This window comes from Sorex fumeus, unplaced genomic scaffold, assembly GCF_029834395.1.
Source record: "Sorex fumeus unplaced genomic scaffold, SorFum_2.1 ptg000022l, whole genome shotgun sequence".
In the NCBI taxonomy this organism is placed as follows: Eukaryota; Metazoa; Chordata; class Mammalia; order Eulipotyphla; family Soricidae; genus Sorex; species Sorex fumeus.
This window is the reverse complement of record NW_026606079.1, coordinates 5737680-5762087: the sequence shown is the minus strand read 5'-3', so window position 1 is coordinate 5762087 and position 24408 is coordinate 5737680. Positions and strand designations below refer to the sequence as shown.

Below are 24408 nucleotides of genomic sequence, written 5' to 3'. Positions count from 1 at the left end.
AGGTAGGACGTTTGCCTTGCACGCAGCCAACCCGGGTTCGATTCCCAGCATCCCATAATGGTCTCCTGAGCACCACCAGGTGTAATTCCTGAGTGCATGAGGCAGGGGTAACCCCTGTGCATTTCCAGGGGTGACCCCAAAAAAGGAGGGAAATAGAGAGTATCAGGCTGAGTGAAATGAGTCAGAAGGAAAGGGACAGATATAGAATAAATGCACTCTTCTGTGGGATATAAACATTGGTATGAGATTAATATTCAGTGTCAGGTAACAGGGGACAGTGGGACAGATCAATGGTTGAAAGCTTGCTGCAAGTGTGTGGTTTGTGGAGGACAGAGAAGGATCAATTTGACAGGAATAGTTAGATCTGATCACTGGATAAGAACTAAATGTAGACAGGTGGAAAAGGGATATACACAATAACATTTCAGTGTCTGTATTGAAATCAATACACCTGAGAGGGAGACAGACAGAGAGACAGAGAGAGACACAGAACCCATACAGGCTTCTAGGGATCAATAAAGGAGAAGGATGTTTCACGTGATGATGACCAGATTCTGTAGTTGGGCTGTCTTTGTCCTTCCTGTCATAATCCTGTGCCTCCCCTCCACTCTCTCTCTCCTTGCATATTTCTAAGTAAATTTCTTTAGATAATCCTAATTTACTGCTCTGTCCATCTCCCCTTTCTTACTATTCACAGAGAAACTGAAAGTTGTGAGTCTATGAGTTACACTTGGTCAGGTTTTCCCTCCTGCTGGGTGGAAAGATGTTTTCCAGACTTCTAACATGTCTGACCAGAAATTAGAACTCAAGGATTTTTCCCATTTGGAGAAGCCCATGTGCTCTCTTGAACACAGATCAATATTTCTCTAAGAGAATTTGCATTTCTCTAAGAAAATTTCTTTAAATAATGCTATTCTGCATCACTGAAAAAGTTAGAGTTCAATCCATATGTTCCATAAAACTTCATTAATTTGATCAAATTCATTACTTTTTTTTTACTTATAGTTGCCCTACTAATACAGTTATAGAATAAACTTGTTAGCAGCTGTGGTAGACTCACATCTGATTTTTGAAAAACTATTAATGTAACAAATTTAATATATTTTTGTTTCTATTAAATTCTTTGGGCCAGAGCGATAGCATAGCAGCTAGGGTTTTGGCCTTGCACGCGGCCGACCTGGGCTCATTTCCTCTGCCCCTCTTGGAGGGCCTGGCAAGCTACCGAGAGTATTCTACCCACACAGAAAAGCCTGGAAAGCTCCCAGTGACATATTTGATATGCCAAACACAGTAACAACAAGTCTTACAATGGAGACGTTACTGGGCCACCTGGAGAAAATCGATGAACAACGGGAGGACAACGCTATTAAAGTCTTTACTTAAAGACTTAAATCCTCTTTTAGTTTGACGGTTTTTACTATTTTTATTTCAGTGAATTAATTATTTATTTTATTACTTCCAGATACTCTCAGCTAAAAATGTTCAGAGTCACCTTTTAACTTTTATATATACAACTACTTGATTTGTCAATATTTTCCTGGGATGCATCTACCTGAGCAATTCTTGAAAACAGAGCCAGGAACAAGACCTCAGAATTGCTTGGTGTGGCTCAGAACCAAATCAAAAAGCCCATAAAATAATATGACTCCTGAACAAGGCTTCTGAAGAGAAGTCCCAAGATTCAACCCTGCCTTATTAGAGATGTCAAGAGGTTGAAGCCCCGAGAGCCCAGAGGCTCTCCCTGCAGGGTGGGGACTGGGCTGCAGGAGGCGCCAAGTCCCAAGAGCACTGAGTTGCAGGCTAAAAAGGGTGCAGAGATGGGGGAAATAGGTGCAGAGAGGCAGAAATCTCCTCAGTATGAATTTCCTTCTTCACTAAAACTAAATTTTTTTCTCAAGAAAACGAAAATTAAAATACATGTACGACAGAGAAGATTAAATTGTGCCCACGTATCATTTTGGAAGAACAATTATCATATTGACAAGGCAGTAAAAACTGTATGCAGGGTTTTTTTTTTTCTTTTTGGGTCACACCCGGCGATGCACAGTTGTTACTCCTGGCTCTGCACTCAGAAGTTACTCCTGGCGGTGGTCAGGGGACCATATGGGATGCTGGGAATCGAACCTGTGTCGGGCGCGTGCAAGGCAAACGCCCTACCCGCTGTGCTATCTCTCCAGCCCCTGGAGGGGGTGTTTTTGGACTTCTTAATATCTCCAATTGAAACCACGGGGGCATTAGGATGATTTTGTAGTCTCATTGTGGCATCCCTTGGAGAGTTACAGGATCCCAGAAATAATTTCAAAGCCCAGGTGTGTCCAGATGGGTCCAGGCCATACAGATGTGGGGGACCCTGAAGGAAAGTCCTGAAAGGTCTTCGCCCTCCGGAGGGGGAGGTCTGTGTGCACAGAGTCTTGGGACAGGGCAGAGTCTCATCTCCTCAAGCAAGGATCAGAACGTGGACCTCTCCACTTCCCTTGAGAATGGACCCGGTAACTTCCAACAGCCCCTTTTAAGGTTGGACCAGGTCTTCATCTATGAATTCTCCATCCTCATGAATATGCTCGAGTAAGTAACAGCGGGTAGGGCGTTCGCCTTACAAGCGGCCAACATGGCCGACCCGAGTTCGATTCCTCCGCCCCTCTCGGAGAGCCCGGTAAGCTTCCGAGAGTATTCGATATGCCAGACACAGTAACAACAAAGTCTCCAATGGAGACGTTACTGGGCCCGCTCGAGCAAATCGACGATGAACGGGAGGGCCTTTACCTTTACCTTTACCATGAATATGCAAATTACACGAGGGACACTAAGTTAAATACAGATGTGTCTGTGTCCTGACAACATCACACAGCAGACACACCCACACCTTCAGAAGCCCCTGAATGCACGGTCCTCACCATGGACTGGACCTGGAGAATTCTCTTTCTGGTGGCAGTGGCTGCAGGTAAGCGTCCTCATGCCTTGGGCTGAGAGTATGGGGTCAGTCAAGTGGAGTCCAACCACTCCTCTCTGCTGTCCACAGGTGTGAACTCCCAGGTGCAGCTGGTGCAGTCGGGGGCTGAGGTTGGAAAACCTGGGACATCAGTGAAGATTTCCTGCAAGGCGTCTGGATACACCTTCACCAGCTACGGAATGTACTGGGTGCGACAGGTCCCTGAACAAGGTCTTGAGTGGATGGGATGGATAAGAACTGACAATGGTGGTACAAGCTATGCACCGAAGTTCCAGGGCAGACTCAAACTCACTATAGACACATCCAAGGACACAACCTACATGGAACTGAGCAGGCTGAGCACTGAAGACACGGCCGTGTATTACTGTGCGAGACACAGTGTTACAAACACATCCTGAACATGTCAGAAAACTGTGGGGGAGGCAGCTGTGCTGAGTGAGGAGATGACAGGGACGCTGATCCTCCTAACTTCCTCCCCAGAGAGTCAGGGTCTGAGAAACATAATGGGGCTCATAGGGCCAGGTTTCATCTGAGGGAAAGGCTCAGGATCTCTCTCTGTTCTTCAGCAACTGCCAAGAGGAAGATGGCTTCTCTCTAGAACACCTGCAGTTACTCCTATATTCTTGTTGGATTGTACACTGGTCCTTCCCCGACGCTAGTGGAAGAATCACTTTTAAGTATGTGCTGGGGGATTGGCAGGTTCTTGAACTGTTTCCTCAAGAACAGTCCTTCACTCCACTCCTATTTCATGTGTGGCTGAGCTCCTTGTGTTTCACACTTGTCACAGGAGCTAACAGATGTCAGTGTGTGCTAGGACCATTGCAGATTTGGAACCATAGCTCCAGCTCCAGGAAAATCTTTGATCAGTCTACATTTTAGGGATAAAGAAAGTTGTTCTTTAGAAATCGTAAATAGAATTCGGTGCTGAACTTCACTTCCACATCTCAGCATCACACACGTGGCACTCGGTGGGACATGGGAAACAGGACACTAGCAGTGTAGAGGAGTGACGCAGGGGCATCAGCGTCTGTTACTGTATACCCCTCATTTCCTGATCACCTTTCTATGGTTTATGCCTGAAAAGACAGGGGCATTCCTGGGACTAATTTGTAAAATAGAAATAATCCGAGATCTAAATATGCACATATTCACCTGCTATGGGCCAGCCGAAAATCCTTTTCTCTAAGATGGAATCAAAGTGTTGAGAAGCCCTTACTGAGAGGCTGTGGGTGAGGTCCCGTGCGCTATTTGCATCTCTGTATCCCTGAGCTGGAATTTAGCCACTGGACACTGGGAGTGGTGAATATGACACTTGGATAGTGGCCATGGTCAGAAGTCAAGGACCACATGGTTTTGTGTAATGAGAGCTTGTCTGTGTCCTTTCCCAACCTCGCTGTGACTTTCCTCTGTGACCATGATGCAGTCGCGCGAAACCTGCGTGCCTCTCCCTCTATCCCTGTGACCTCTGACCTTGGGAGCGTCATGTCTGTGCTGAGGAGAAGCTTCACTCGGGGAGGGCAGAGACACCAGGGGGATGTGTGCAGAGGGACTGATCCCCGAGGGACAGCAGCAGAGGATCCTGAGCAAGGTGCAGGGCACTCTGTTGACAATGCCAGTACTCAGCGCTTCCAGCTGAGGGGAGGTGGCACTTTAATTCACCTGCTGTAAAATTCCTAGGAAATAAATGTCATTTATTGAGCCAGATTTGGAAGTATTTTGAGATGCAGTATGAATAACCAAACAATTCCACTTGGCAGGGAGGACAGACACCGAGGGAGAAATGCATGGACACTTAACATTAAAAATGAGCCTGGTTTTAAGAAGCTAGAGAAAAGTTTTTGACAAAACCCAGAAATAAAAACTAGAGAATCAGGGGGTGGAGCGATAGCACAGAGGGTAGAGCATTTGCCTTAAATGCAGCTGACCCGGGTTCGAGTCCCAATATCCCATATGGTCCCCCAATCACCACCAGGAGTAATTCCTGAGTGTATGAGGCAGGAGTGTATAGCGAGGTGTGACCCAAAAAGCAAAAACAAACAACAACAACAACAACAAAAGAGAATCGGTAATCGGAGAAATAAGCACATATCCCATTAGTCCATGGAGACTCCATGCAGATATGATAGAGGCCACGGGATGGGCTGCCACATGTGTGTTTGCCCACAGTCTTCCTGGACATCTGGGGGAAACAGAAGATGTATTATTAGTTTTACTTATTTTGTTGTCCCAACATCTCAATATTTCCCTTTAAAATATCCTCAAATTACATTAGTATGGTGAATTAGCAATTTATGAATCAGACACTGAGCTTCGAGCACCCACAATGACACCATTTGTTCCCTCCCCAAGGGGAACATTGCCCACCCACAGCTCTACTGATGCTTAGACAACCTTGTTGGAATTTTATTCCAAATACGGGCACAAAACTGGTCCAACAGAGGCCAAGGAAGATCAAGAAAACAAAGGCCCCACCTGAGGGTCAGCTTCGAGAACATGTGTGCCAACACAAATCTATGACAAGCAGAGGAACTTTCACAGGGTGTCAAGTCCAGAAATGAAGCTTCTGTGGTGGTTTCTGATGCACTTTTCCTGTCTGTGCCCCCAAAGAGACACCTATGTGGGTCCCTGGATATTAAGCTGCTGTTTACTATGGTGCAGTATCTCAGTCTACCCTCATTTCTTTCTCTGTACGTGGAGCCAATCTGAGATGTCACTTGGAATTTCCCAAGTTCTCAAGGCAACAACCACTGTCCTAGTCATCTTAAAGTTCTTACTTATTCCTAATCATGAAATACATTTCCCTGGAAGACACTATGTTAATAACACAATGCTGGGTGGGAATTTTCATAATGACATAGTGGAAACCCACCTCAGTAAGGCCAAGAGAGAGACAGGACCCCCAGCTGTTCGCAGAGAGGAATGCCAAGGGCTGAATACCATGAAGGGAATCTTTCTCATACTGATGCCATCAACTAGGAGAGTTCTTTGCAAAATTGGGAAAATATCTAAGGATTATTATTGCCTTAGTATACAGGTTTCATGTTGCTAACAATGTACTATCCCACCTTAATTACCCAAATGACAATGTTGATAATGGTAATCAAATTCATGGATCAAAGTACAATTCTCATCTGCATAATCACAATCACAATCACAAATCATCCTGTTATTCGTCTATTGCCTCGAGCAGGCCCCAGTAACGTCTCCTTCATCCTAGCCCTGAGATTATATTCAAGGCTCTTTAGGAGAATGAGACCCATCATTGTTACTGGTATTTGGCATATTGGGTAAGCCACGGGGAGTTTGCCAGACTCTGCCGTGTGGGAAGGCTACATTCGGTAGCCTGCCAGTTTGTCCAAAGTAGGAATGAGATAATAAGGTGTCATAATAAGATGTCCGGGAGTTCCGGGATGTCCCGGGTTCCAGGAGCTGATTTTTATAGTCTCTGAGTCTTGGCCATTGATGGGATTACACGGCGCCAGGGGGCCAGTTGGTGGGTGTGACCCCCGCCTACTGGAATTTGGAGGATCTGGGTGGAGGATGCTCGGCCCAAATTGGAGTAGGCTTGGAGATCTCGGCCCCAGAACCCGCATGACTTTGTCCGTCAGTCAGTACCTTCATGTGTGCGGAGAGTGGTCTCAGCATGGTGGTGGCTGGTCCTGGAGGTCTTTGGCTGCCGGAGCCCTGGTCGGGGTGGGGAGGAAAGCTCAATCCGCTCCCCTCCAATACATAATACATCAAAGAAACTTAATTATCAGAGATTATGATAGTTTTGTGTGTAATCAGCTAATATATCTGCTTGATACCTACATTCAGGATTTTTACAGGTTCAAAATCATATGGGAGATGACTGAGAAAATTGTACTGTTCCAGTAGAAACATCAAAAAACACATGAAATTCTTTCATAGATCAATTATTTGGTTTTACTTTTTACCCACTATTCATGGATTTCTGATATCTTTCTTGTGGATATGCAAATTCTGTGTTAGATGCACAGTTTCTTCTGGGACAGTCCTTATCTGGGCCATGAGTGAAGACTGGGAAGAAACGGTTTCCCGGGAGCCTGACTTGCACAAGCCTTAGACAGACTGTGCCCGGGCCTGACTTGGACTTGGTCCTGGCAGTGCATCATATTCGCATCCGGATTATTCTCCCAGGTCATGGTGAGTGTGTTTCAGGGCTTGGACGAGTTAGGCTCTCTGATGGACAGTTGATGGACAGTGGGACCCTGTTCCCCTGATAGGGCACACTGGAGGCAGATGAAGGCAGTGTGGGGAGAGTATGCAGCCCTACAGGTTCCAGAGAGTCCCCAGGAGGGGTCGCTCCAACTCAGAACTACAAACAGGTTCAGCCCCAGGAGCAGCGAGGGATATGATTTCCAGGTGCTCAGAGCAGAGGTGCGCTGTGGGGCCCATAGAGGAATGAGGTGGAGACAGTGACCTGGTGGCAACCCTTCAGGAGCCACCATAAATTCAGATGCTCCAAGGCAATTGGTCACTGAAATAACGGAAGGAGACTGAGCAGCAGGGGGCGCTCAGGTCCCCATAAAAGCTGCAACCCAGGAGCAGGCACAGCGGGGTGAGTGGGTGTTACCTCATGTCCTGGTTTTCCCTGATTCAATTAAAACAAAAGAAATTATCCCAGGGAAGGACCTTGTGCATGGCAGGAGGAACTGTTCATAAATGCCTGATATTACTGGGAGAATTACGAACTACAAACAAGATAATGATAATAATTCAAAGACAATTTCAAGTACTGCTTGGGGCTCTACAAGCTTACAGAGCTTGGTGATACGATTAATTTATTAATAGGAATGATTACTAATGCGAGGAAGTCTAACTCTCAAACCCGGGGCACGGAGGTATCCAAACTCTGATATAAACCCTAGGTCAGGACTCATGGTTTCTGTGCTTCTCAGAGGTTGGTCACCTGAGGGGAGTGGCCTGGTGGGACTGTCCCTCAGGGGAGGAGCTCTGTCTGCCTAGAATTCAGGGACAGGGCAGAGTGACCTCACAAATAAGCACCGTCATGAACTTGGACACTCCTCACTTGGTGAGCACTGGACCCTGCATCACCTACCTGATCTCCCTCAGATTGGGACAGGTCTTCAGCTCTGATTCCTCCTCATGAATATCAGCATCAACCAAAGTACATTGAGTTAGTACAGACAAATGTGTTCCCTGAGAACAGGTTACAACAGTACATCCCCCCTACCTACCCCAGAGACCCTCCCCACAAACCTCCTACACGAACCCTCACCTGGACGGGCCTATATAATTGTCTCCCAAGAGAATGGCCCTCGGTGAAGGTCTCCTGTCCTGGCTGAGGGGACCAGGCTCTCAGGGGATGCCCAGGCCCTGTGTCCCCGCACAGGGGAACACCCCCAGGCTCAGCAAGTGCCCAGTGGGCTGAGGGGACTCTGGTCGTCTGAGAGGGTCTCTGAGGCATCCTAGTCCGCTCCGCCGGCGTCTCTGTGCCTGTGTGGACTCAGCCCAGACCCGGTTTGGGGACAGGATAGACCCCCCTGATGACGGGGACGCAGTCAGTAGAGCAGTGACCGGGCAGCATCCCCCTGACTGGACACATCTCAGCCTGATACAGACACGGGTCCAAGTCCGGTTTGACCGGTCAGGAGGAGGCCACGGGCAGCGCTGCCCACGCAGCCCCGCGGCCCTGCGTGGATACAGGGAGCCCCGGGACAGGCCTCAGCGGACACCGGTTCTGGCTGACCCATCCAGCGGCCATGCCCGACTCAGGCTGTCTGAGGGCACCAGGCCCAGATCAGTCAGTAGGAATGGAAGGGGCAGGGCAGGGCTGCGGGACCTTTGCCCCCTGAACCAGAATCAGCTCCACAGGCCCAGCGGCGGGGATCAGTGATTCCAGAACCTTCCAGGGCTCCTGCATCAGGTACCGGCTGCTCCCCCCTTCTACTCTCTCCTGCCGCATCCGGCGCTGCGGGGCCGAGCCAGGGGAGGACCGCCAGGGTGAAATCAGCACTCGAGTCACACAGGGTTCCGTCATTCAGGAGATGGCATGAATGGGTGCGTTTATTCAGAGCATAGGTACAGACTTAAGTATGTTTCCACAGCCCACCCAAAAGAAAGGAAAGGGGATGGGACGTGGGAAAGTGGATGGGACAATGAGCAGAGCCATGCACCGTTGGTCAGCCACCTGGTGACCCTTTCGACATAATGCTATTGGTCAGAACGACCTGCTTTGATATAGCTTTGACATATCTGCAAAGATTGTGCTGTTCCTCATACATCATTTACAAATCATTTACGAGGGTGCATTTTCCCCAAACTGAAACCTCCTGTACTGTGAAGTTGCCCAGCTTTGAGCAGGACAAAGGGGGAATGAAAAATCAAGCATTCTTTTACTTGGTCAGTAGGCAACACTCTCCCCCTACATCTCTCTCTCTCTCCATCTCTCCCCCTCTCTCCCTCCCTCTCTCTCACTCTCTCTCCCTCTCTTCCTCTCTCTCCCTCTCTTTCACCTCTCTCCCTCTCTTCTTCTCTCTCCCTCTCTTTCACTCTTTCTCCCTCTCTCTTTCTCCCTCTCCCTCCCTCTCTCCCTCTCTCTCTCCCTCTCTCTCCCTCTTTCTCCCTCTCCTTCCCTCTCTCTCCCTCTCTCCCCCTCTCTCCATCCCTCTCCCTCTCTCCCTCTCTCTCCATCCCTCTCCCTCTCTCTTCTTCTCTCTCCCTCCCTCTCTCTGCCTCTCTCTCCCTCTCTCTCTGACTCTATCTCCCTCTCTCCCTCCCTCTTCTTCCCTCTCTCTCTCCCTCCCTTTTCTCTCCTTCTCTCTCCCTGCCCTGCTTTCTATCATCCTCAGACTACTGGCCTCTCACCAGATGTATGGGCACAGCAGAATGTGCACTCACACTTCAGACAAAAAGAAGGGTGTGGTGTGCAGTGAACAGTGTTGGAGTGCTGAAGCCTCTTGATTGCTGTGCGGCCACAGCGTGTCCTGGGCCTTGTGTGGAGACTCATCCCGCCGATCCCCATCTGGCTCCCTGTTCTGAGGGGTAACAGCTGAGTGTGGGTATAAACCCAGGGTCCTGCGATTTGCAGCAGACCTACCAAATGAGTCCCCTGGGTTCTAGGACTATGGTAGGATACAGTTAAATAATCAAACACCAAGAATACTTTACCCAGTAGACTCTCATTCACATTTTTAAAAAAAATACATGAATTCATGCATATAGCTTGGAAACTTCATAGATGCAAACACAATAGCACTGTAGCACTGTAACACTGTCCTCCCATTGTTCATCGATTTTCTTGAGCAGGCACCAGTAATGTCTCCATTGTGAGACTTGTTGTTACTGTGTTTGGCATATCGAATACGCCACGGGGAGCTTGCCAGGCTCTGTCGTGTGGGCGGGATACTGTTGGTATCTGACCAGGCTCTCTGAGAGGGGCGGAGGACTCGAACCCGGGTCAGCTGCATGCAAGGCAAACGTCCTACCACTGTGCTATCGCTGTATCTCAAAAATATTCTTTATTTTTACATATCACTTAATCACTTAACTTCCCGTTAGTCGTCGATTTGCTCGAGCGGGCGCCAGTAACGTCTCCATTTGTCCCTGTCACGTGCTAGTGTAGCCCAATGGCATCTCTTCGCTCCGGGAACATGGAGGGCCTCAAACCGATCGTTCATGACCTTGACAAAGAAGTCTGACCATCTGGTAGGTGGGCGGCCACGCGGTCTTTTGACGTCCCGTGGAATCCAATCAGTAACAGCTCTAGTCCAACAGTCGTCTTTAAATCTCATTACGTGGCCAGCCCATCTGATTTTCGACACCAGTAACTACAACTGGTCTCATTTTTACATATATGTCTGCCTTAGGCCCCAGTGAGATTTGAACTCGCGACCCCTGGTTTACAAGACCAGTGCTCTAACCCCTGAGCTATAGGGCCTCAGCAATAGCACAGTGGTAGGGCATTTGCCTTGCACACAGCCAACATGGCCGACCCGAGTTCGATTCCTCCACCCCTCTCGGAGAGCCCGGCAAGCTACCGAGAGTATCTCGCCGGCACGGCAGAGCCTGGCAAGCTACCCATGATGTATTCGGTATGCCAAACACAGTAACAACAAAGTCTCCAATGGAGACGTTACTGGGTCCGCTCGAGCACATCGATGAACACTGGGAGGACAGTGACAGTGACATGTATGCATGCACAATTTGATGAAAACCAATAAAACAGAATTGATTAGTTCCTGCCTTATAAGCAACAAATAAATGGCAGCACCTTTGAAAATTTAATTTTGTGCTTTTCTTACGAAGAGTTATTTTATGTTACTTAATGTTTTAACATATTTCCAAATAAAACTTAATTTAACAGAATAGAGAGTACCAAAAGGGTAGCTAAATAGGGAAAATGAAAGAGAGAATTTTAGGGATAAAGCAAACACAGAGAAAAGCAGTTCCTCGTGGTGCCACCATCATTAATCATAGCAACATCTGATAATAAGCCACACACTATGAGTGAATGCCATGCATTGTCCCAAACATAAGTATCCTGACATACTTCATTTCAGCGTGACCTAGAATGGCACGGCTGGTGGAATTATTATTGTTTTATACATGATGAAACTTAAGCACGAAGATGTTAAGGCTCTAAAGATTTACTTCAAACCTTATTAAAATCTGTTATCAGAGCTCACATTCTGCACCTACCCCTATTCTAAACTCCCCGCTGTGGAGTTAGCACTTCCCTTTCTTCCAACATACAAAGCACTTGGCAAACATATCTGCCTAGGGCCAGAGAGACAGGACAGCAGGTAAGGCGCTTGCCTGGCACACACTTGACCAGGTTCAATCCTGAGCACGCCATATGGTCCCCGGAGCACTGCCAGAAGTGAACATGAGCACCATCGGAAGGAAGGCCTGAGCATAGCTAGGTGTGCTCCAAAAATAAACAAAAAATTTAACCTACATGGATATGAAATGCTTTATATCTCAATTCTGAAAACTCTAGGCCAATTTAACTTATTCTGTCTCTCCCAAGAGTGTCATAAGATCCCAAGGGACTAGTGCTTTCTTTTTTTGAATAAGTAAAATAAGGATGATTAGTCACATAGAAGCCCCATGACCTACTTAAATTCAGCCTGGATAGACACCTAAGAGGCTCCAGAGAGGACTATGACTAAAATTAGGTAAAAATGTTGACTCAGGTAAATATTTAATTTCCCTGTATTTCTTATTCAAAGCACTGTCTCAGACATCCCAGTTATTCCACAGAGCACTTAAAAACAGGAACTATATCTTATTAACCTTTCATCTCTGCATCCAAAGTAGGTATCTTTGTTTTAGCATTTCATAAATGTTTATGAAATTTAACTCAATGATAATGCTTGAATTTCTTGGGTCATCCCAGGCAAATATTATATATAGAAACACCTTTATCTTCAAACTGGATATCATTAATATTTAAGATTTTCATTAAAAAAAATCACTGTATCACTGTTTCACTGTTATCCTGTTTTTCATCGATATCTTCAAGCAGGTACCAGTAACATCTCCTTCACCAGTAACATTTCCTCAAGCAGGCACCAGTAACATAGCCTGCCAGGTTCTCCAAGAGTAAGAACTAGATAATAGAAGAGGTCATGCGGCCAAGAATGCAGCCGCATGCTTCCGGAAGCTGTGTTTCATAGTCTCTGGGTCTTGGCCACTGATGGAATAACACGGTGCTGGGGCAGTTAGTGAGTGTAACGCCTACCTACTGGAACATGGGGGATCTGGGTGGAGGAAGCCCAGTTCCGATCTGAGCAGGCTTGGAGATCTCAGGCTCTGGTCCTGCATGCTTGGGTTCCTCTGCCAGTTCCTTCATGTGTGAGGCTCATCCAAATGTGTGAAGAGTGGTCTTAGGCATGGCTGTGGCTGGTTCTGGAGGTCTTTGACTGCCGGGGCTCTGCCCGGGATGGGGAGGGAAACTCAACCCGCCCCCTCCAAGGGGCCCAGGAGAGGACAGCCAGGCACAGGGGCAGGAGACTCTGTGTTGTTCGCTTTTGGGAGCTGGGTTTTATAGTCTCTGGGTCTTGGCTGTTGATGAGATAACACGGCGCAAGGGGCAGTTAGTGAGTGTAACGCCTACCTACTGGAAGACGGGGAATCTGGGTGGAGGAGACACAGTCCTGATCCGAGCAGGCTTGGAGATCTCAGCCCCGAGTCCCACATGCCTGGGTTCCTCTGCCAGTTCCTTCATGCGTGAGGCTCGTCTGAACTTGTGGAGAATGATCTTAAGCATGGATTAAAAAATATTGAATATAAAAACCAATATTGAAAGAAAAACTGAAGAAGCTACTCTAAGAGGAGGCAAACACAATAATCCTCTAAAGAAAGATAGGGCAAAACCTCAAGACTGTAGTCTTTCTCAAAATCAATAGTCTAAATGCACCTATTACAAGGCACAGTGTGGCAACATAGATGGAATAATTGAATCTAACATACAACTGCCTGAACAAAATACATTTAAATAGTCAGAGCAAAAATCAGACTCAGAGTCAAAGGCTGGAAAATAATTCTTTAAGCAAAGAACATATCTAAAAAGGCTGGGGTGGCCATATTTCTGACGGCATAGGTTTCAGGCTTAGAAAAGTTATGAGACAGTGAAGGTCATTTCTTAATAATCAAGTGATATGTACATCAAGAAGAAATTACCCTCCTAAACATATATGCACGCAATGGCGACTAGCAAAATATATAAGACAATTGCTGATGCCCTTAAAGCAGGACATTGGCAGCCACACAATAGTAGTTGGAGGCTTCATTGATACTTTGTCACTCCTTGATTGATCAACTATACTAAACCAGCAAGGAAACACTTGCTTTAAAGGAAGAAATGGAAGAGAAGCTACTAGTATATATACGTAGGCTTTTTCATCCCCCCAAAGCCAAATATACATTTCTTTTCCAGTGTGCATGGGACATTTTTCAGGTAAACCACATGCTGGGACACACAACATATCTCCACAAAATTAAGAGGATAGAAATTGCATCAACAATCTTTTAGACCATAAAATAAAAGTAAATTGCACAGAGAAATGGAGAATCAAGTCAACCACCTGGAAACTGAACAGCTCACTACTAAACAGTCAGTGGAATAGAGAGGAAATCAAAGTGCAAGTCTACAGATTCCTGGAAAAAAATGAAAATGAGAATACGAGTTATCTACACTTTTGGGACACAGTAAAAGTGTTAAAAGAAAAATTTATAGCTCTGCAAGCATACATCAGGAAGGAGGAAAGGGTCCACATAAATAATTTAATCCCACAACTTTAGATCTTGGGAAATAACCAAGAAAAAAGCCCAAACCCCCAATCCAGGCACAAGGATGAAAACAATAAAACGTAGAGCAAAATTAATGAGTTGGAATCCCCAAAACAATCCAAAACATCAATGAACATAAAAACTAGTTCTTTGAAAAAATGAACAAGATCAATAAATCACTAGCAAGATTCACAAAGAGAGAGAAGCCTAATAAACTGAATCAGAAACGAAAGAGGGGCCATCACAAAAGAAACCACAGAAATTCAGAGGAACATCAGACATTACTTTGAGAATCTTTATGCCACAGAACAAGTGTGCCTAGAAGAAATGGATACTTTCTTGATAACCTAACAAGGCTGAAACAAGAAGATTTGGAATGCATGAACAGATTTGTCACTATTGAGGAAATTGAAATGGTAATTATAAGTTTTCCACAAAACAAAAATCCAGGCCCAGATGCATTCACTGGTGAATTCTTTCAAATTTTTTTCAAGGTTTTCCAAGAAATTGAATAAACAGAAAAACTCCCTTACAGATCCTATATGGCAAATATCCTAATATCAAAAGCAGATAGCAAACACACACACACACACACACACACACACACACACACAAATTACAAACTGAGATCCCTGATGAACACAGATGTAATGATTCTCAACAAAATTTTAGCAAAGCAAATCCAAGCACTCACCAGAGGTCATACACCATGACCAAGTACAATCCATCGTGGAATGCAACAATGATTCAACATTCACAACTCAATAAAAATAATGTACCACATGAAAAAACTATAAAGTAAAAGCATATGATCATATCAATGAATGCAGAGAAAGCATTTGATAAGATCTGTATTGCAAACCATAACGCCCAAAATAAAAGACAGAGAGAGAGAGAGAGAGAGAGAGAGAGAGAGAGAGAGAGAGAGAGAGAGAGAGAAGAACCTACTAGAGAAGCAGGCAGGGGGCTGGGGAGGAGGGAAACTGGGGACACTGGTGGGGAGAACAGCTGTGGAACATGATATGATTGAAACCCAATCATGAACAACTTTGTAACTGGTTTTCTCACTGTGTTTAATTTAAAAAAAAATGTGTGATTATGTATGATGGCAAGACTTAACCCAAAAGTGCCTAAAAGGAAAATAACTTCCTGGCATTGAGGCAGGGTTTGAGTGTCTGAAGACATTGGTGTGTGGAAGTGGATACGAGTGAAGAGATTATTCTTGGAACATATAGGCATGTAATTTAATCATGAACAATGTTGCAAGTCATGGTAATCCACCCACAAAACTAAAAATAAGACCAACCCCCAAAAATTTTAGAGTGTATTTTCTGGTAATGAATAATTATCTCAGTCCTCTGGCACTCTGTGGAATTAGGGGTAAACTTATTGGACACAGCACACTTAATGGACTCCATTCATTGGTGTGGAGTGGGTAGGGCCACACCCTGTCTGCTCATGACACTTGAACCTTTGTCAAATGTATGTATCTCAGAACCAGAAGCATATTTTGTTTTAACAGTTTGTGTCCTGAGCCTCCCTCCAACACACACACACACACACACACACACACACACACACACCAAGAACTCTTTCAAGAACTGATACAATTCCTCCTTGATTACCTCCAAGAACAGGGTTCTGAGTTTCTGGGTGGGGATTTATACTCAGGGAAGAGCAGGTTCAGGAGCTCCTGGATTGGCCAAGAACACCCAAAGAAGGTAATCTAGGAAGAAGCTCTTCCTTGTCCCAACACAGACTCATCACCAGAGAGAATGCACAAATCCTCCTGATAAGCACCTTGTACGTTCCAATGGGAAGCAGCTATAAGTGAAAATTTTTCATCAAAGGTGAGTAAGTGAATAAACTACTGAGACTTTATAGACCAAGGATTGGACCTAGGTCTGTCTGAACTGCCTGAAGAAACGACAATGACTGTCTCCCCCAAATTTTGAGATAACAGAGGGACAATAAATGCAAATTCACAGGGGCATGGAGGGGCAGGGGACTGTCTTCAGGGTAGAGGCCCTGGGGGGAGGGGGGAGGTGAGTTTGGTCATCAAGGACCTGAGACATGGGGACACTCCTCCCCAGCTGCCGTTTCCCCCTCAGCAATTCCTGTTTCCTGAGAGCTCCTCAGCTCGTTTCCTGTGCTGGAGGAAGAGGCCCGGCTCTGACAGGGCCCCAGGGAGAGGCCTGAGTACTCTGGGCCACAGGCAGAATCTCCTCCCAGGGGGATCCCACACTCCAGCCTCCCCCAGGTCTCCTTCTTTCTCTACTTAGGCTCCCCCATGAAAATCTGCATGGGATTTGCATGGGGACCCAGGATTAAAACCATGTTCACACCAGAACTCGGAATCTCTCTCCCCTTGACAAGTTGTCTGAGATCATGAACCTCGAGGGCAGGAAAGTGCACCAGCTCTGGTTCCTCCTCTTTCTGGGGTAGCTCCTGGATGTGAGTATCCCCTGGACAGAGGCTTCAAGGTGGGTATGGGTCCTCTGAGCCCGTGACTCACTGTGGGTCTCTGTCCCCAGGTATCCTGTCCCAGTTACAACTGCAGGAGTCGGGACCAAGCCTGGTGACGCCCTCACAGTGCTGTCCCTCACCTGCTCGGTCTCTGGATACTCTCTAACAAGCTATGCTGTCTACTTGGTCTGCCAGGTCCCTGGAAAGGGGCTGGATTGGATTGGTGGTATATGGAGTGATGGAAGCACATATTATAACCCAAATCTTCAGTCCCAAGTCAGCATTTCAAGGGACACCTCCAAGAACCAAGTTTGCCTGAAACTGAGAAACTCAGTAACTGAGGACACAGCAGTGTATTATTGTACAAGAGACACAGTGAGGGCAAGTCCCTATGAGCCAAGACACAAACCAGCTGAAGGAGACAGGGGAGCTGCAGAGGTGTGTGTGACCACCAGGAGGCGATCTTCTCCTGGGACCCCAGGGCTTTGGCCAGGGGCAGGACGAGAGGGTCCTGTAAAGAGGGTGCTTTCTTTCTCTTTTCTTGAAATATATAAAACATTTAATAATCCAAATATGTCCATTTTAGTGATTATTTCCTGTTCTAGTACAAAATTGTTTATTCCTCTTCTTGTCTCAGAATCCACTAGAGTTTTTTGTGTCCTGCTAGGTAAGGTGAGGTCGATTTTTCCTCCAATAAAGGTCATTCCTTTTCAAAGACGAGAGATTTATCCCATTATCTTTTTTATTGTCAGTTAGGAAACAAGATGACAATAGTCTGAGTATTGATGCTGGTGGGTCACAAACTTCCTGCACTTCTCCCAGCACCAAATCTCCACAGACTCCCACACTCTGCTGTGGTCCCTGTGCTCGGCCTCTTCCTCCCAGTTATCTGAGCCCCCACCTGACTCCTCTCGGGAACCGCAGAGTGTGGTTAGGATGCAGGGGGCATTATCATTGGATCCTGTCCATCCTGACGCTCTGTTCTCTGTCTACCACAGGTGAATAAGATTGTTTGAACTTGCATGGGGGACCCAGATTAAAACCACGTTCACACTCACCCCAACTCGGACTCTCTCTCCCCCTGACAATTCTTCCTGGGATTTAATCTGATATTCTCTAGTTCAATCCATGGTGCAGAAAACACTGATATTTTGTCGTTTATTATAACTGCACAGTCTCCCACTCTGTATATACACCGCAACTTCTTATCCATGAAACTGTCATGAAGCATTAGGGTTGTTTCTATCCCTGGACACTATATTAAATGTTGCAATGGACATATGTTTACGTAGATTTTCTGAAATTAATGTTTTATGCTTGTGTGAGGGTACCAAAAATAGAATCACTATTTTCACTTTTTAGACAAATTTCATAGTGTTTTCCATAGATAAATTCTCACAAACATGGAAACAGTATTCCCTTTGACAATGTTCCAACACTGGTTGTTTCCAGTATATTTGCTATAAGCCACTCTCAGTGAGGAGGAAAGATGAGCTTCATTATCCTTTATATTAATATTTCACCCTTTATATTAACATTTCACTTATAGTAAATGTTGATTAACACCCTTTCATATGCCTACGGCCCATAGGAATGTTACTTTAGGAAAGTCTCTGTTTATTTCCCACACCATTTTAATGGTGATTTTTTTCTGATGTTGAGCTTGGTGAGTGCTATGAATACTTAGGTATTAGGTTAGCTCTGATGTTTGGTGGATACATGTTACTCCCAGTCAGTAGAGTACATTAATTTTAATGTCATTTACATGGCTGTTAAAATCTTTTAATTGATTTAGTTCCATTTATTTATTTTAGTTTCTCTTGTATCCTCCAATGGAATGAAATTATAGATGAGCCCTCTAACATCAGTGTAATGAAGATACCAGCCAAGATTTTTCTCTGTGCATTTTAAGGATTCTGCTATGGACCATAACTCCAGTTTCATTAAATTTTGCATCTGGTGTGAGATATGGATTCAATTCTATCTTCTATTGTTGTTTGTATATGTGGTGTTGTTTTTGCAACACTATTTGTTGAAAAGATTTTCCTTTCTTTACTCCATAGGATGGATTTTTTTTTTCCCAAAGATTTCACCGTAAAAGATCTAAGGATTTATTCTGGGCTCTCAATTTGACACTATTGGACTGAGAGTTTATATTCCTGAAACTTGCCAGGTTAATTTCTATAGTTACATGATATTATTTCTCGGAGAGCCCGGCAAGCTACCGAGAGTATTCGATATGCCAGACACAGTAACAACAAAGTCTCCAATGGAGACGTTACTGGGCCCGCTCGAGCAAATTGACAATCAACGGGAGGGCCTTTACCTTTTACCTTATATGATATTATTTAAAGCCTGTTACCCAGGGGATGTCACAGGTCTCAGTGAGGCCCCGTCAGCACCATAACCCTCAGTTATTCCTGCCAACCTACCTCTGGCCCTCCCATTCCCACTGAGAAAACACCACAGTCTGTGTGTCTTCCAGAAGTCACTAGAGTCACAGACCGAGCTGGATAGAGTGAGGAACTTCACCCAATCCATGCCCAGACCACCAGGCACTTACATTCTCACCTCCCACAGGAGTTCCCACCAGGAACAATGAAAACATAATATGATTGTTTAATGAATGTGGACTGAATCCATGTAAGAACATCAGAACATCCAATGCTCTGTGGGTGTGCAGAGAGCAACAATCCTCTCAGTGCTCTCTGACTTGAAGAAAACACTGACAGGGAGACTCAGGAATCTCAGTGAGAAAAGGAAGGAAACAATGACCACTCTCCTTCAAACAGAACTGACAGAGTGAAAGAACGGACTCCACTGGTGAATGAGGAGACACAGACAGAACTGAATGCTGCCGCTGTGTATTGTGTGTGCATCTTGGCTACTGTACTTGGTGCTGCCGTGACCACGACTATGATCATCTCCACTAGTTAATGCTTTTGGGTTTCCAGGAGACACATAAAGTACCCAAGGCTCATCTTAATCTGAAGGGGAAGTGCTGAGCCCTGGTGACTCTTGGAGAAGGCAGTGGGGAGTGAGATCAGAGTTGATTTTCTTTCACCTTGTGCTCGTGTAAGGAGGAACCACATCCTAGGACCTTGCTGTGCACAGAGGCTGAGTGAGGTCCTGTACTATGAAGACACGTGAGGAGTGTCCCAACTCTGAACCTGCAGTGATTCACCCACATGGATCACAATTCCACCTGAGGACTCACCGACTCGGCTGGTTGTGCACCCAACATTGAAGGTGACTTTGTGTTTGTGATTGTGGTCAGCCCATGACAAAAGTTTTGTGTTGCCACCAAGCAGTTACTCTCAGCTGAGTTCAAACTTATGGTCTCTGTCTCTTTTTCCAGTTTCCCTCATATGGCCTAATTATTTTAGGATCAATGTTGCACCAAAGTTTTTACCCATTTCATGCTTTTTGTTGTTAGTGTATTTGTTTTATTTTGCTATAAATAAATGTCAATGAAATGCTGACCAGAATAAAAAAACAACCAAAAAACTGGGGAAAAATATCTGCCCACCTTACATTTGATGTAATAATAATAAAACATATATAAAGTTCTTGTAAAACCTAATAACAAAAAAATAAACCCCATCTAAAGTTAGGATTTTTAACAGATACATCTTAAAGTAGACTTGGAGGCAGAAAAATGTATGAAAAAATTTTCCCCATCACTTATCAGAAACATGCAAATCAAAGCAATAATGAGATATTAGCTCATACCAGGGAGAAGGGCACACATCACAAAAAACCAAAACGTTCTGTGTTAGCATAGATGTGGAGGAAAGGCAATCCTCATTCTCTGCTGGTGGGAACAGCGACGTGATTGACCTCTTTGGAAAAAACTAGGATATTACCCAATATACTAAGAATTAAGTTTCTGTATGACCCAGAAATTCCACTATAGTCTTTAACCCCAAAGTATCCAAAACTAATTTGAAAATATATTTGCCTGCCAGTAATTACTGCATCACAATATTTTATTCACAATAAACAAATCTAAAACAAACTGAGAGTCTTAGAACAGAAAACAAAATGAAATAGAGTTAATCTACACAATGGAATATTATGTAGTCACCAGGAAAATTGAAGTTTTGAAATTCGCTTATAAATGGAAGGACAGGCAGAGTGAAATGAGTCAGACGGATAGAAACAGAGATAGAATAATTACATTCTTATGTGGGATTTAAACTTTTTAATGAAATTAATAAGAGGCTAGAAAACACTGGGGCCAGAAGGACTGGTCAATGGATGGAAGATTGCTACAAGTGTTGTGTGTGGGTAAAAGGACAGAGAAGGACCAGTATGATAGAAAGAGTTAGATATGATCACTCTGGACAAGAACTGAGTGTTGAAAGTAGCTAAAGGGATATACATGATAACCTTTCAGTGTCTGTATTACAATTTATAGACCAGAAAAAGAGAGAGAGAGAGAAAGAGAGAGAGAAAGAGAGAGAGAGATACTATGGATCAATAAGGGAGACAGATGGCTTACATGAAGATGAATAGATTTTGTGTGTGGGCGGGCTGTCTTTGACTTTTCTGTCAATCCTGTGCCATCTTTCTTTCTCTGTCTCACTGTCTCTGTCTCTGTCTTTCTCTCTCTCACACGAACGTAAACCTTGAATTTCTCTAAGAAAATTTCTTTAGATAATATTATTTTACTTCTCTCTCCATCTCTGTTTTCCTGGTATTCACTAAAAAACAGAAAGTGAATCTCTGAGTTTCACTTGTTCAGATTTTCACTTATGCTGGGTAGAAAGATGTTTTCTAGACTTCTAATATGTCTGACCAGAAATCAGAACTCAATGATTTTCCCCATTTGGAGAAGCCCATGTGCTCTGATGAACACGGCTCTCTCTTTTTCTCTAAGTAATTTCTCTAAGCATTTCTCTAAGTGATTTTCTTTAAATAATACTATTCTATATCACTGAAAAAATCAGAGTTCAAAACATATGTGCTATAAAGCTTTATTAATCTTATCCTAGTCATTTCTTTTTTTTTATATTTGTTACACTAATACAGCTATAGAATAAATTTGTTGGCAGCTGTGTTACACTCTTGCCTCGTTTTTGAGGTCTTCATTAACAGCAGATTCAATATAAAAGTTGTGTTTAAAATCTTTATGTCATACTTAAATACTCTTTTAGTTTGATGGTTTATATTATTTTTATTTTACTGAATTATTCAGTGTATCACTTTTACATAATCTCAGCAAAGAACACTCAGTGTCTCCTTCAATTTTTATATGTATATAATTATTTGATCACTTGATCACTTGACTTCCGGTTAATCATCGATTTGTTTGAGCAGGCACCAGTAACATCTCCATTTGTCCCTGTCACGTGCTAGTGTAGCCCAATGGCGTCTTTTCGTCCTAGGAACATAAAGAGCCTCAAACCTATCGTTCATGATCTTGATGAAGAAGTCTGACCATCTGGTAGGTGGGCAGCCACGCAGTCTTTTGACGTCCCGTGAAATCCAGTCGGTAATGGCTCTAGTCCAGCGGTCGTCTCTAAATCTCATTACGTGACCAGCCCATCTGATTTTTGACGCCTTGGCAACATAACTATGACAACATAACTATTTCATTTGCCAATATTTTACTAGGATGCATCTACTTGAGGGATTCTGAGCAAAGAGGAAGGAGTAAGCCCTCAGAACTTCTGGGTATGGCTCAAAACCCAAACAACATGCATAGAAGAATATCATTTGTGAACAAGCTTCTGAAGTGAAGGCCCAGGAGTCAATCCTCTGATAGAGATGCCAAGAGGTTAATGCTGCTGAGAGCCCAGAGGCTCTCTGTGCAGGGTGGGGACCAGCTGCAGGGAATGCCAAGTCCCAAGAGCACATAATTGCAGGCTTAAGGGGTGCAGAGATGAGAGGGGCTTATCCTCAGAAACACGAATGCTGTTTGACTGAAGTCTAATCATGAACAGCTTTTTGATGGTGTATTTCATGGTGATTTAATTTAAAAAATAATAATAAAATTTTAGAACTCCAAAATTAAAATTTGCTTTCTTGAGATAACCAAAATTAAATTAAGTATAGGTCACCCGAAGAAATTGTGCATACTTATGTTTTGGGAGGAACATTTATCATATCATAAGGCAGTAAATTTTGTATACAGGTGGTGTTTCTACACTTCTTAATATCGCCAATGGAAACCACTGGGGCATAAAGATGGTTCTGTAGTCTCATTGTAGTATACCTTGGGGAGTTTTCCCTTGGTAAGTATCCCTTGGGGAGAGAAGGACACAGAGAGAAAGGATTCCAGAAATAACCTCAAAGCCCAGGTGTGTCCAGATGTGTTCAGGCCATACAGACATGGGGGGCCCTGAGAGGAAGGTTCTAAAAAGGGCTTGGCCTTCCGGAGGCAGAGCTCTGTGTGCACAGAGTCCTGGGACAGGGCAGGATCTCATCTCCCCAAACAAGGATCAGACCGTGGACCTTTTCACTCCCCTTGAGGATGGACCTGGTGGCTTCCACCAGCCCCTTCTCAGGTTGAACCGGGCCTTCAGCTATGAGTTCTACTTCCTCATGAATATGCAAATTACACAAGGGACACTGAGTTAAATACAGATGTGTCTGAGTCCTGAAAACCTCACACAGCAGGCACACCCACACCTTCAGAAGCCCCTGAGTGCACGTTCCCCGACCATGGACTGGACCTGGAGAATTCTCTTCCTGGTGGCAGTGGCTGCAGGTAAGCATCCCCATGCCTTGGAATGAGGGAACGGGGTCAGTCAAGTGGAGTCCTCCCACTCCTGTCTGTGTCCACAGGTGTGAACTCCCAGGTGCAGCTGGTGCAGTCAGGGGCTGAGGTGGGAAAACCTGGCACATCAGTGAAGATCTTCTGCAAGGCATCCGGATACACCTTCACCAGCTACTGGATGCACTGGGTGCGGCAGGTCCCAGGACAAAGGCTCGAGTGGATGGGATGGATAGACCCTAGCAATGGTGTTACAATCTACGCACCAAAGTTCCAGAGCAAACTCACACTCACTGCAGACAAGTCCAAGAACACAGCCTACATGGAACTGAGCAGGCTGAGCACTGAGGACACGTCCGTGTATTACTGTGTGAGAGACACAGTGTGACAACCACATACTGAGCGTGTCAGAAACCTGAGGGGGATGCAGCTGTGCTGAGCGAGGAGAAGACAGGGACGCGGATACTCCTGACTTCCCCCTCAGAGCGTCAGAGTCTGAGAAACAGAATGGGGCTCACAGGGCCGAGTTTCGTCTGAGAGAAAGGCTCAGGAACTCTCTCTGTCCTTCAGCAACAGCCCAGAGGAAGATGGCTTCTCGCTAGAATACCTGGTGTCATTCGTATTTTCTTCTAGAATTTTCCAGTGGATAGCCCCCGATGGCACATGAAGAACCATATAAAAGTATAGACTGGTGTCACTGCGAATTCATGAACTGTAGATCTACAAATGGCAGACTACTATTGTCACACATTTTATTTTAAATTCTGTGTCTAAGGGGCTGGAGCAATAGCACAGTGGGTAGGGCATTTGCCTTGCATGTGGCCAAACCTGGTTTGATTCCCAGCATCCCATACGGTCCCCAAAGCACTGCCAGGAGTGATTCCACAGTGCATGAGCCAGGAGTAAGAAACATGCAACGCCGGGTGTGACCTAAAAAGAAAAAACAATCTGTATCTTCACTTAATCACTTAATCACTTAACTTCCCGTTAGTCG

At 44.9% G+C, this 24408-nt stretch overlaps 1 non-coding gene and 2 gene segments (V, D, J or C); 2 read left to right on the top strand and 1 right to left on the bottom strand.

Moving 5' to 3' along the window:
* Positions 1–2895: 2895 nt before the first annotated feature.
* Positions 2896–3348, top strand: LOC130023172 (immunoglobulin heavy variable 1-3-like). The segment is given in 2 exon segments: positions 2896–2941; positions 3020–3348. Coding segments are annotated over 2 exon segments (375 nt in total).
* Positions 3349–10798: 7450 nt separating this feature from the next.
* TRNAT-UGU (transfer RNA threonine (anticodon UGU)) lies at positions 10799–10871 on the bottom strand. The gene has a single exon. It is a non-coding gene; the product is annotated as a tRNA-Thr (tRNA).
* A 12491-nt stretch (positions 10872–23362) lies between these two features.
* LOC130023265 (immunoglobulin heavy variable 1-3-like) lies at positions 23363–23787 on the top strand (the record flags this gene model as incomplete). The annotated part of the segment is given in 2 exon segments: positions 23363–23408; positions 23486–23787. Coding segments are annotated over 2 exon segments (348 nt in total), but the record flags the coding sequence as incomplete, so codon positions are not given.
* Between the last annotated feature and the right edge of the window lie 621 nt (positions 23788–24408).